The sequence below is a fragment of the Acanthaster planci genome, linkage group LG10 (genome assembly GCF_054643075.1).
Source record: "Acanthaster planci isolate LZ-2023a linkage group LG10, COTS_SCS, whole genome shotgun sequence".
Classification (NCBI taxonomy): Eukaryota; Metazoa; Echinodermata; class Asteroidea; order Valvatida; family Acanthasteridae; genus Acanthaster; species Acanthaster planci.
In genome coordinates this window covers 7,679,237-7,692,460 of record NC_141786.1, presented here as the reverse complement: position 1 = coordinate 7,692,460, position 13,224 = coordinate 7,679,237, and the positions used below count along the sequence as shown (strand labels likewise).

The 13,224-nt window shown below is 40.8% G+C and overlaps 1 protein-coding gene across 11 annotated transcripts; it reads left to right on the top strand.

The window, feature by feature from the left end:
• The first annotated feature begins 334 nt into the window (after positions 1–334).
• On the top strand, positions 335–12,071 carry LOC110976793 (TLC domain-containing protein 5-like). 11 transcript variants are annotated; one of them, XM_087142640.1, is made up of 6 exons: positions 734–867; positions 2,064–2,119; positions 2,258–2,294; positions 2,575–5,297; positions 8,089–8,320; positions 9,100–12,071. In XM_087142640.1, exons 5-6 carry the CDS (start codon positions 8,119–8,121, stop codon positions 9,621–9,623), a joined length of 726 nt encoding a protein of 241 aa, XP_086998766.1. In that variant the 5' UTR covers positions 734–867; positions 2,064–2,119; positions 2,258–2,294; positions 2,575–5,297; positions 8,089–8,118; the 3' UTR covers positions 9,624–12,071. The 11 variants fall into 11 exon arrangements, with proteins under 11 accessions (XP_086998758.1, XP_086998766.1, XP_086998764.1 ...); XM_087142638.1 differs by having other exon boundaries at positions 2,255–2,294; XM_087142637.1 differs by having other exon boundaries at positions 2,258–5,297.
• Positions 12,072–13,224: the final 1,153 nt, after the last annotated feature.

The following is a 13,224-nucleotide window of genomic DNA, read 5'->3' as shown; positions in this document are numbered from 1 at the left end:
TGTATTAAAGTCTTTACAACCAAGGGCGTAACAACGGGAAGGGGGGGGGGCTGGGGGCGCGTGCCTCCCACCACAAATTTCCGTTGCCCCCCCACTAAAAAAAAGATGAATGGATATTGAACAAGGCTAACGAAAACTTGCCCCCGAATAATCATACCATTGAAAGCCGGTGCCCCCATAATATGCTGGTGCCCCCCCCCAATAAAATCCTAGCTACGCCACTGTTAATGACCCTCGATCCGAAAGTGAAATAAAGTGAAACATGTTGAAATGCAATCAGTTGAAGGTCGAGTGCATCAATTATCATTTTCCAGCCTGGACACGTCCCCATTCATCCGCCGACAGCTTAGTGAACAGACAACAATAACCGTTTGGGCGTGTGTGTCGTGACAACGCTCGTCGTGCTTTGCCGAATTTGAACTCTGCCACTGACGACAATTTCCAAACAGGTATCGGAAATGGCCTCCTGTCATCGCGTTCTTCAAACCGACAGCTTGCCAGAAAGTATGATTTTTAAAAGGAGTTTAGTCCATAGTCTGCATATATCTTTAAACCCACATGTATAGTATAGAAAGTGTTTCATCTATACTTTTAATTGCCACGGTTACTTTTTGGAGAGGCCTACTGCAAACGATGGACAGTAGTGTACCCGCTTTCACCCAGGCTGCGTGCCACACGCGCACTACAGAAACGTCTACGGAAAGAAAGCATGTAGGGCAGCTACATGCAGTAAGTAGAAATGTGCCGTTGTAGGTGTTGGCAACTTAAGGCACTTCCAGTCTGGCTTGTGGAGGAAACTTAATCAACACAACAGAACATCGGTTCCCAGTCATCCTGAGAGAATATTATTTAGTCCAGTGGATAGACGTAAGTAATGCTCAAAACTTCATTGGAAAGGTTTGTCGTCAGTCCAATTCTGGGCGCCAATTTAGGCTGCTGGCTGACTAGGCACAGTCTTCTGGCGGCAAGTGGTTACGACCCGTGACGTGGAGGGGGGTGGCAGTGGTTGTCAAACCCCTTCGAATCCGCTCGTTGATATGTTTTATTTATTATCTTTAAGGGCCTAAAGGTCTAAACATTGTAAGACTCCCTAAAAAGCATAAATCATGTAGGGGTGTAATTATCTCCAGTGTTCGGTTACAAGGACAAACTATCAGACTAAGTGGCTTCTCATCAGTAACGACAATTGCACGTAGTAATCTTCGCCCTTTGGACGAAAATAAAACTTCTGAACCCCCCCCCGTAATGTACTCGTGTACTCAGGCGTAGGTTCAGAGGCAGTGCTTTACTGTGCGTTCCACACACGGCATGTTAATACATGTACGGGAGCCTCAAAATGCCATATATGACACCCCCTCAATAATCCCAGCCCGTTTCTAATTAATTAATTTGAAAATGCATACGATTCCATCGACATTTTGCCCAAATCGTCATATCAACTCTATGTAATTATAATAAAAAATAATAATAATGAGTATAAACTCTAGATCTACCTTAAATTAATGAAGTGACAGTTGTCACAGAAAAGTACAGACAAATAAAAGAACATACAGATTACTGCAAGAGACATGAATATTACAAGTGAACCCGCAAGTAATTATTTTGCAAGTGGGTCTTAAGTTTGAATTTGAACAAGATGACCGTATAATTTCTTATGTATCCAGTGTATTGCAAAGTTTTGAACTTTCAAGCTTGTTATTGTAGCAAATTTAGAGCGTGAAAAGTAGGCCTACACGGAACAGTTTGCATGCTGTATTGTAACATTGTGAGGAATATGTTTACTTGTTGTAAACATTTACTGAAGAGATAAATTTGGGTTGTTTGGGGTAATTACACTGATGCATGAAGGCACCAATTCGAAAAAAATAGTAATAATCACAAACAAATAAGCGCCCTCACAGAGAACGGGTCTTTATTCCTCTGTGATATGCTTGAGTAGTACTTCATTGTCATATAAATCGAAATAACAAACATCCTCTGTGAGGGCGCTCCACGCAACCCTTCTATTACTTTGCATTTATAAAAATCATTTGCACCATGACTTTACTTTCATATTGAAACAGGAAATCAGACGAGCCTACCACTGAATTCGACCATTTTGCGGCACTTCAAAGTCAAGGTATGTATGCTCGGATGACTGTTTTTTTTTTCTCTCTCTCTCAAACTCTTAATGCACCACTCCTCCATCCATAAATGGACAAAAGAAACGCGGGAAATGTTTTTGAAATCATTCGCTAATGTTTCTACTCTCCAGCAGGACCTTGATAACCCGAGTCTTTGGAGTCATCCCAACGGTATGACCTTAATTCATAATGCAATTTTTAAAAAAAGGTTGTGTATTTTAGGCCTGTGAACAGCGCTGTATATATACATCGGTATATATACAGCGCTGTAAAGATTACCGCTCTTTGAAAATGGGGGGGGCTTGTTTTGTTATCCCATTAGTGAAAGAAACTGACAGGCGATTTCAGTTGACATTTGGGATTGCAGGGGCTGCTTAGTAATGTCCAAATTTCAAATGGAACAGTCAAAGTACAGTGTGCGTAACGGTAAAATCACTGCTCTTCTTCTCAGGACTGTCCGTACATATTCGCCTCGAGCAGCAGCACCCCCTCATCGGTTGAAAAGAGCCATGCTGGTTTCGAATGCATCAAAACTGAGCCCTCTCTTGGTCCAGCCTGGGGCCCATGTGAGAAAATAAACACAAATGCGATCTTTGATGCCGGAATTTATAACAGATGAACACCATTTCACGTTAACAGCACTTTAGGGCAGGGAAGTAAATCTCGGGGTTTGGAGCCTTTCCACCACTTTTTGAGGTGGCGATGGACCATTTTGATTGTGATGAGGAAAAACAAAATATCCATATATGCGGATGGAGACCATAATTTTATTTTATTTTTAAGAAGATAATCTAGTAACTAAAAATTGATAAGACAACATTAAACCACCGACCAAAATAAGACCAGATTTACAAGGAAATAGGTCCACGGTCATTCTAATTTTATTCAAACCATTTCTCCAGTTTATCAAAACAAATGAATAACGTGCCGATAAAAACATTGCTAGTTATTGCGAATTCAATATTTTGCATTTATCGGTATCTGTGCATGTAAACAAATTAAAATTTTCTACCATGTCCTTAATACACTTCCGTAAGAATCTCCTGTTGGTAAACAGAGAAAAATTTTGACCATGGAATGTGAAACAGCAACTTCTGTAATGCCAATTGACAATATAATCTACTGTTATTTAAAGGATGACAGTTAAAACTTGAGTCACATTTGAACAGGCGGGTTTATTGTTAGTAGTAGTAGTAGTATTTGGTCATGCCATTTCTTTTTCAACACATCGAAGGTGGTCATAGGAGAGGCGATAACAATCACTGTGGCCAAGGACCTGCCACTCGCCATCAAGCTGTGTACAAAGTAAATAAATATAAATTAAAATACTCACATATAAAAGTATTTGAAGCCAAAGGTTAGAATTTATAAGTAAAAGAAAAAGAGTTACTGGTAATGAATAAAGATAATGTACGCAATTGAATAAGAAATTGAAAAAAATTGAATGAATAAGCAATTAATGATAAAGACACAATAAATAATGCCACGATAAATACAAAATATTACATGTGTACGAGAACAGTAGGTAAGTGTGCAATAAATTTTATGAAGGTTTAAAAAATAATTGGCAAACAGGAGGCTTAAATATTGATTAAAAAGATGTGTAAAGTAAATACATGAAAATAAATAAGAATCTATAAAAATGAAATATAAGAAAATATTACTAGTTAAACATAAAAAGAAATGAACTCACTGGAAATGAAAAAAAGTGGAACTAAAAGTGGAAAGGAATAAAAATGTTGTAAGAAATTAAATTAAATAAGCATTTAGTGATAAAGACACAATGAATACGAAAAATACACGTACAAGATAATAGGTACATGTCTCCGACAAATCTGATAAACATGTAAAACTTTATTGGCAGAGAGGGGGCTTAATTAGTAATATACTATATTTGAAAAAGAACATGTACATCAATGGGGTTGGGATTCATGGAAAGAGGACGTTGTTTCCAAGAGTGCGCAGAAAAGTTGAAAAAGCTGTAAATCAATATCATTCCGAACATGTTCAAGGAGAGTTGACCAAAATCGAGGGAAAGCATGGAGACAAGAGAAATGCAGGGATTAGGTCCTAGTTTACCGGTGGTGAAACAAAACATCATGAACATGGCGGGAATTAAGAAAACATCGTCGACACATTCGTTATATTCAACGATATTGAATAGACACTTTGAGACAAACGAGAGAACAGCATAATTACAATGACAAGATGAGTCATACCAACCCAGAGTTACTAACCTATCAGGGTCACTCATCACACCTAGCTTCTGGCCAAGAATAAAACGAGTCGCACGTTTTTCAACTTTCTCCAAAGTGTCAACCTGCTTTCTTGTCTGAGGGAGCCAGGCAGGTACACGATACTTTAATATGGGAAGGACGAGAGGTTTATACAGTGAAAGGTTGGATTGGGGGCACAGGCTTATATACCATAAGTTCAATAATGTGAGCAAATCTGAATATGAATTTGATATTTGTGATTTTCGACAGAAATCCATGAGTGATGAAGTAACTGTGGGTTAGCTATACGAGAAATCCAAAATGCCTGTATTGAGATTCTATCTGAAGACAACACACAAGACAAAAACCCTTGAAAATCAGACTGAAAAGCCAAAGAACGAAAGGGAAGCGATTTTCATCGAGTCTTCTGACTCAGGTGAATAGCCCTTGCCTTTTTTAAACGTAGGGAATGAAATTGGAATTGGCACAACACAGAATGAAAATGAGCCACCTCGCTCACCGAGTCCACCTCCAAGCCCCACAATCACATTTGGACCCACAAATGCACCCACAATTCATGACCAGCTAGATGATACTCTCCCCTAGACGCAACCAGAAGTTATTCTCATCAGAAAGGGGGTGGTTGTTCATTTTCAAACCCATGAGTTCCAGTATTTTTGACTTGTAGACGATGTGCATGTTCCTTACACCCCCAAGAGCATGGTGCCCAATCGCTACTGTTTCATTCAGTGATCTCCACCTCAACATGATTTGGGCAACTCTGGACACTAGACCAGCCTCCGATTGAGCTTGGAGGTCGTGCCATGCTGTCATTTTCTCTTCCGCATTTTCACTGATGATAATCATGCAAGCGTGACGCGGTGTACGAAGTAGACTAACTGGTCCCACGATTATGTTATTGATTTATCCGTGACGAGCGAAAGCCAAGACTGCACAGGTATGTATTGTCATAGCATGGTCCACAAAATATATTACTTCTATTTTGCTGGAGGGTTAACAGCAAACTGAGGCATGTGCAATGCGTGTGTAAATGACAGATGCCCATTTGATTTGTACTATAGATAATGTATTTAAAACGGTCAAGACAATGGTGAAAACTAACAGGCTACGTGGTCTGACCCGTGGTCTAAATCATACAATATACAGCGTAGTCAACTCTCTGTACCGTGAGTTTGCATGAAGAGCACGAAGCATAATGTTACGATCGTCGTCTCATTATAGCATTTTAAAGGGTGCCCAGCTATTTCCCAGTCAACGTACTCGTTGATCCTGTCGCGTGAAACAAGTGCATTTTTGCAGGAGCCACAGCGTCGGTGCCAGGCTGAACTGTCAATATTGACGATACCCTAGATTGAAGGATCATCACTTCAAAAAGTGACATTATAATTTCTCTTAAAGGCAATGCAGAGTATGAAGTCGTTAAAGGCACATGCCAGTATTATAATGCACTTGCGCAGTTGGCTTAGTGGATCATGAAACATCACATACATGTACGTCAGTAATATTGATTAATGATTAAGATAACAAATTCACCGGGGAGTGTGGTAAGGTTTTATTACAAGCTTGCATGCTGGGATTGGGATAATCAGCATTTATTCGTTGAGATAAGTTTAGGCTGGCCGTCTTCTAGACATGGAGAATTTGTTTTTAAATGCATGTATACCAACTATTTGTTCCTCCTTGTTCTAGAAAACTTACATCATACATGTAAGTCAACCGAACGATATCTTGGATAATTAATGCATTGGACCTGTCGAGCAGCAGGAAGCTGCATGAAAATATAAGCAGTGTGAATGTCTACATGTATTTCAAAAGCAAGGTTTGGAGCTTTGCACGGCAATTGCTGAACAAATGAAGCAAGATATGAGACGGAGAGCACTCCCCTCCAAACACCCATCTCGGTGTTGGTCATTGTTTGACCGGAATTTCAGGAATTCTTTACAGACATCTAAGGGGGATATGTCAGGTAACAACAGTCTAGAATAGGGATTGGACATGTAAGGGGGGTACCCCTCCGTCCCATATCTTGCTGGATAGATTGCTGAATTAGGTACATGTGCATGTATACGAAGCTCACGGCTGCACCTTGTATTGTATCTCGTTTGGAGGAAGTGTGCTGACAAGATCAGGCCCGTGTCTCTCTGGCAGTTTCAGCTTTCACTAAAAGAGGGGAGCGCCAGACAATAAGGAAAAGGCAGAAGCCTGTAGCTATTCAAGATCGGTGTATAGGTTTTCGTGCTTGGATGAAATTGAATCATTGGAACGACCGTTGATGTGCATGCATCCAACCCACATCAAAGAACCTTTTGCTTGGAAACTACAATCATCGGCACCGGGAGATGCTGGTGACCACCCAGCTTCATCAAAGTTGGACCCCGTAAAAAAGTTGAGGGGCCCTTTCAAATTTCCCTATTCAACAACGTGCAACTTGACCGTACGGTATTAACTTTTGATAATGCCAGCTGAGAAGTGGTTATGTCCGTTGCTTAAATTAAACAACGCAATGGTGCCTGGATACAAGATAATTTAATCGATTTTGAATTAGCAAAAATCTTTGTTAACGTAGACTTGAAATCCAGTCGGTATTTGGCCGGGTGTAGTCCACTTTTCTCGCCATGCGTACGCGTAGCGGTTTGGCGTCAAGTTTAATAACACGGGGAATGGGTCAATGCAACTTCGCTTACAAATTTGCGTGTTCGGCGGTGCCCAATTACCGACTTGAGCAGTGTGGAAGCCCTTTTGTGCACAACATAAGGGGCTTGGTGCCAAAATTGGACGGAGCACTCTGATTGGCTAAGAGTCCGGATTATATGAACATCTATCTATAGGGCAGTTGGTGGATAGAAAGGTCTGTTGAACGCTTATTAGCTCGTCCATTGAAGAGGGTGTTTACATTATGCTAAAAAGATGATTTATCATAAAAGCATCGGTTCTTTTACCAAAAAGATAGTTAATAGATTTGTTCTTGAATAGTTATGTATACTTTGTCTTAATTAAAGCGTCGTATTAAAAGAGATATTAATACAAGATATGGAAGAAATTGGGACTAATCAAATATAGACATCCCTATATATAAAATGGAGTCTGAAGTGTGAGCTACTATTGGCGCTCTCCATGGAAATGCATGAATACGCTGTGCAGTTGTTCCATGCATGAATATTCATCCAGAGCCAGGTTGATCAAGTCGTTAGGCAGGCGGCACTGAGCAGCCCACAACCGGTCGACCACGCATCGTCATCAGGGCCGAATCAGCGGGGCACGCTGGATCGCGGGCAACGGTGAACAGGCTCAGCACTAATGGTAAAACGACGCAGCATGCTGGTTCATATCGGTTGTTCTGGACGCCTAACATGAGCGACTAACAATTTGATCTCAAGTCTAGTGTGCACGCTGCTCGCCACGCGCGCGCCAATTCCATTTAAGGAGATTGTTTTGGACAACTTTAAAATAAAATGAACGGGGGCGTTCGGGAAAATGAGAGTACATTTTTACAACAAAATCGTTGGAAATTTGTCGCGTGGGACGCTGCACAGGTATTAAATTACGCATCCAGGTATTTCTCGATATTTAAATCAATAAATACTTGGATACTGAGCTGTGCACAATAATGATATAGAACGTCAGGGTGGCCTTCAACATAATTTGTATACAGCAGGCGCAGTCATCAATGCCCTTACCCAAACTCACGTTTCTTGTTACTTAGTCTCAGCCTCGTTTTTATTTCTGAGTTAGCACAAAGCGACCCCCTGAAAGCGGCCATGGAACTGCCGGAATTTGTGCTCCTGACGATGGCATCATTCATCGGGTGGAGCGCCCTCTATCGAGCCCTGTGCTTCCTCCAGCCACACAAGTCTTACGAGTGGAATTCTCGGATAGTCGTCGTCATCCACGCGGGGACCATCCTCGTTATGTCTTCCGTATTTGGATTCTTCTTCAGCCCTTGGCCCTTTACTCACCCAGGTATATTAAGTCTGAGTCAGTTCGAGTAATTGAATACTCCAGTATTCAACCCTCTTTCGATCGAATATTCCAATATTGATATAGAGCACCTGTGCCTCAAAGTAGAAACAAATAATGCATATTTTCACCAAAACCAAAACGGGAAATCGATTTTTTTAGGCTGTACTGCTGGGCGTATGCATACAGCCGCTGTTGGAATGTAAGTTGATCAATGATTGGAATGATAGTTGATCGCCTTTGAAGACTTGTTTTTTTTAAATACATTTCATTGATGATCGATTAAATATGCGAATATTCGAGTAATCAGCACAGCCCAACAAACAGTCTTTGTTTAAAAAGACTGCTCTTTGGGAAAATGCCAAGGAGACCGCGTGGGAAGGCGACACACACGGGCCATCCAAAATCAGAGAATGTGGCCAGCAGTTGAAATCGACTTGACAAAATCTAATTCCAAGGATGGACTTGCGCCGGGGAGATGTTTAATTGAGCAACGCAAGGGGTCGATGTGGACCCCGACCACTGAAGCTGGTGATTTTCTAGCTTAAGGCTATACCTAATGTGTATTGTGTTTAAATTCTGTCATTTTGAATTATATGTTCATCTTTATGTCCCGTTTAGCCTTATTTGCTTGTTGGGCTTCAACACTTGTAAACGTTCATAGGATGAAATAAGTAGAATTGTTTTGGGGATAGATTGGTTTCCAAGCTTACTATTTTTGTTTTATTAGTTTCCTAATTATGACCTCACGAATCGGTACCCGTTTTGCATTTGTATATTAGGAGGGAAATCCAACCCATACGAGAATAGTACCATGGTGGTGTGCAACGGCTATTTCCTGTACGATTTCATCCGGAGCATGCTGTACGACACGAGGCATAACAGAGCCATGGTCTTGCACCATCTGGTTTGCATTCTGTTCACCAGCGCGTCGCTGGTGTCCGGCTTGTCTGGCACGGAGATTAACTTTAGCCTGTTCTTGGCCGAACTGACCAACCCCATGTTGCAGATACGCTGGCTCATGCGCAACGCCGGCATCACAGAGGGGATCCTCTACGAGCTGAACCAAGTCGTGTTCCTCGTGGCCTTCTTTGTCATCCGTGTAGGCATTGGTACCTATTGGATCTACCACTACCTCCTGCATCCTGTGCCTCATCTGTTTTTTAAACTGGGAGGAATATTGCTCTATGCTGTCAGCATAATATTTATGGGACAAATAATGATAGTGGCTTACAATAAACTTTCCCCATCCGGTCGCAAAGAAAGCTCTGAAAATCTACCAGCCCTCGATAAAACCAAGATATAAAAAAGAGCTCCAAACTATCATTGAAAATGTGGTTAAAGAGATTGACCGCCATTTTTTTAACCAGCAAGCAAAAATTGATTGCATTTTGGTATAGGCACTGATCAGAACAAATGTGGGTAAATTATTCTCAAGACAATGGTTCTCGGAATTAAAAATGATGGGAACGATTATTTTCTCAAGGATCAAAACAACACCAAAGTTTGCGAATCAGTAAATGACTAGTGTATATCAAAGCAATGGCCCTACGTAATAGTATATGGTCCCAAGTCCTAAGCATCAATTCTTTATCGGAAGGAGATATCGTGTTATGTTTTCCATCCCCGAAGTCCAGTATCCATTCTTCATTGCCATGAGAAAGCAAGTAGAGTTTCCTATCCCTCAGGGATTAATTTTTGCGGTAGGGTGACTTCCAGTATACCGACGGATAGTATAGGATTTTTGACAGTCAAATTCTTGATTTTAAATTTAAGTCCTAGTCGTTCAGGCCGGCTTTGCTAATTTCTACACTTTGTTCGAACACTTTGTTGAAATAATTACAATTACATTGTAATAAAATCGATTATAATTAGCGCCTTGTTAGCTTTAATATGCCCTCGACAGTCTAAGTACCTAATTGTCATCTCGATTAACCTCGTGCTGGACGTTTTGTGGAATTTTTTTCCTCCAATCGCGAATTCCTGCTGATCGTACGCAAAAGGTGTAACTTTGGCAAAATGTTAGTGCAGAAATAGAAGGGACGCTGAGGTATATGCCTTAGATGGCGTCCCACTTTTGCTCACAAATACGCAAAGCAGCAAAATGCTCTTCGACAGCATGACAAAAATTGAAAGTGAGCTTCAGTGGCATACAAAAGAGCACTATCGACAACTGCATTAAATTTGCACTACAATCATCCATCCCTGAAGTGTTGTTTAAAAAGCCGATTTTCGGTAAAGCACTCAGCACTTCAGTCGTCCGAGCACTCTAGGCTTCCTCAGCTATATGTTTTGGTAATGACACCTATGACACACTTTGCTATAGGGGAGATCCATGTTTGTTGATGTACCCACTATAGGTCATGTGACTTATTGGGCGCAGTCGGTCTACTAGCGCAAAACAGCTGCGTGGTGTACTGCAAACATAATGAACAGCCATGTTGGTTCCATAGTCTAAAGTTACCGGTACCCCATACAGCTCTGGTGACATCAGAGTAACAGCGACCCCGTAAGTCAGGAAATGCATCAAAAATGTTTCATATTTACCAAGTGCAATTTCAAGAATTACTATAGATTTCTTAAGTAGATAAAAGCCGAAAAAGGCAAGAGAGTAAGTTCTCAGGTAAAATTCATGTCATGGACACTTAACTTTCGGAAATTATTCGGGTAGAGGTTTGAACTAATCACCTTTCTCTTAATCTTAAATTTAAAATTTCAAAGTGGGTCGTTAATGCTGGCATATTAACTTTCAATTTAGATACAAAAAGGCTGAGTGAATTTTATGAGAAGAGTATTGTGTCATCCACGTTTCATGCGTTTGCTTAGCAGAATTAGTACAGTATACATGCAATTATAACATCGCACGATGCGTGTCACTGCTCAAGAAAGCTCTACCGTACTCTTGGCTTGTCCATCCCGATTATATTGCATTATTGACACCAGTCTGGCCGCTTCCTTGCCTCAATAAATCTCTGCGTCATTTTAAGAGTTCACAGACTTCTCGTGACCGTTGATAGAATGTTGACCGATCCATTTACCGGCGAAATGGAACGCCATTTTAATATCAAAGACGAATTCATCAGAACGAATTCATGACACTTGATCCGCAGTCCACAGATTACATGGCGGGACTCACAAGGTTGTATAAACAATACTTAATTATTATACAACTAACTATGCAATTGGACAGCCAAATTCATATTTTAGTGGCGGTCAGTATTGGCATATTGGTGTTCCAATCCCAGTGTATTGTTCCCATTCGTAAAAAGTTTGTAATGAAAATACTACCATGTCTGGGTGTCGCATTTCTCGTGAGTGTATTTGTTTTAGACTGTTCAGCTTTAGTTTTAAGTGCATTTATACTTAAATTGTTTTAGGGTCATTATAGAGTTACATGTATTATGACATTTCTGCTAGAAATGAACAGTCCCCCCGTTTGTACGACCAGAAATTGCTTACCAAAATGTCAGTCAAATATGACCCATTCAGATGACAGCAGTTTTACCATTAGCAGCTGAGGGGAGAGGGCAATGAAAAGTTTCCTATATTTTATCTTGTTTTAAGAGCAACATTGCTCTTGACCGACGTTCCCACAAATGCATGTATCTCCATGGTATTCGTTCTTTCATTTTTATGTTGAAGATTAGTTATTAATATTTGCTTTTTATAAGACTCCCATTGTCACGTTAAAATATTTATTTTCCATGTGCAGTTTTTTTTTATCATGAAGCTATTGATTTGCATGGAGGCAGTATTGGAGGTTGTTCTCGTCCTTATTGTATGTGTCCGACAAGTACTTTGTAAGGTCGCCATGGCAACTTCTCAAATCCTGGCTTTGTTCCAGCGGCGGCTTTAGCCCTGCATCCGGAATTCCATTGAATACCTTGGTCATCAGGAGCTCCAGTTGAAAACTTAGGTGACAGCTTCGTGTGGTATAATTTGATGTTCAGCTTGTAGAAAACGGCCATCTTATTCTCTCAGCCGCAAAAAAATGAAGCCGAGGTTTGAAAAATGGCTAATGCCGTATATTTACAGATAATTGTTTTTACGATCTTCCACGATCGACGTCATTGTGTAACAATGGCCGCTACCTTTTAAGCTCAAGCTTGCAGGAAAGTACATGGGCCCAATGCAGACCAGTAAATAAGCTGCCATCAACAACAATGGTAGATGCTCTCCACTTTAAAAAGTCAGGCAAAATACATGTACTCAAGTGTTCAAGACACACACCAACATAAAGTTCATTAACCAATCTTTTATTTTCCGTTCCATTTTTAATTGCTTAACCAGTGGTTTTTGAAGAAATTTCATTATCCAGAAATAATCGCCTAGAAAAGAAAAAACAGTCTTGAAGCCAATGGCCATTTTAAAAATCGATATCAATTGATGGCAAAATAGAGCGATTTGGAGGGTCCCGCTTTGGCTAATTTTCTGCATCTGAAGTACAAGCTGGCAGTGTCCGTCCTGCTGGTTGCTTCCACCCGTCTGTTCTACCAACTATCCAGTTCACGTGCCACAAAATACCGCAATAGTTATTTGGACAGCAGGCAAATCGTGATTTGGTCCACTCAGGCACGTTTTTACCGGTACCTGTTGACTGACCTGAAACCCATGGGGTTGCTGTCATCGATTCCGGAGACCAGACGATCATCTGCCGTTGCAGAGGCACATCGATGTCTGGGGCAGGACATGGATTTTTTTTCTAGAAAGTGCCTCTCCCTAAACTTTGTCATCCCGAAAAGAGTCCTCATTTACACCCCATTATAGGTTTTATATAGCACCGTTTCTGAAATGCTGGTCAGCCCCCAGTTCCTATGAAGAAGTCAATATCTGCAGGGGAAAACTTTATAAAAGTGTCAACGCATCACCGCACAAAGGTTGTCAAACCCTGTGTTTGCATCATGAAC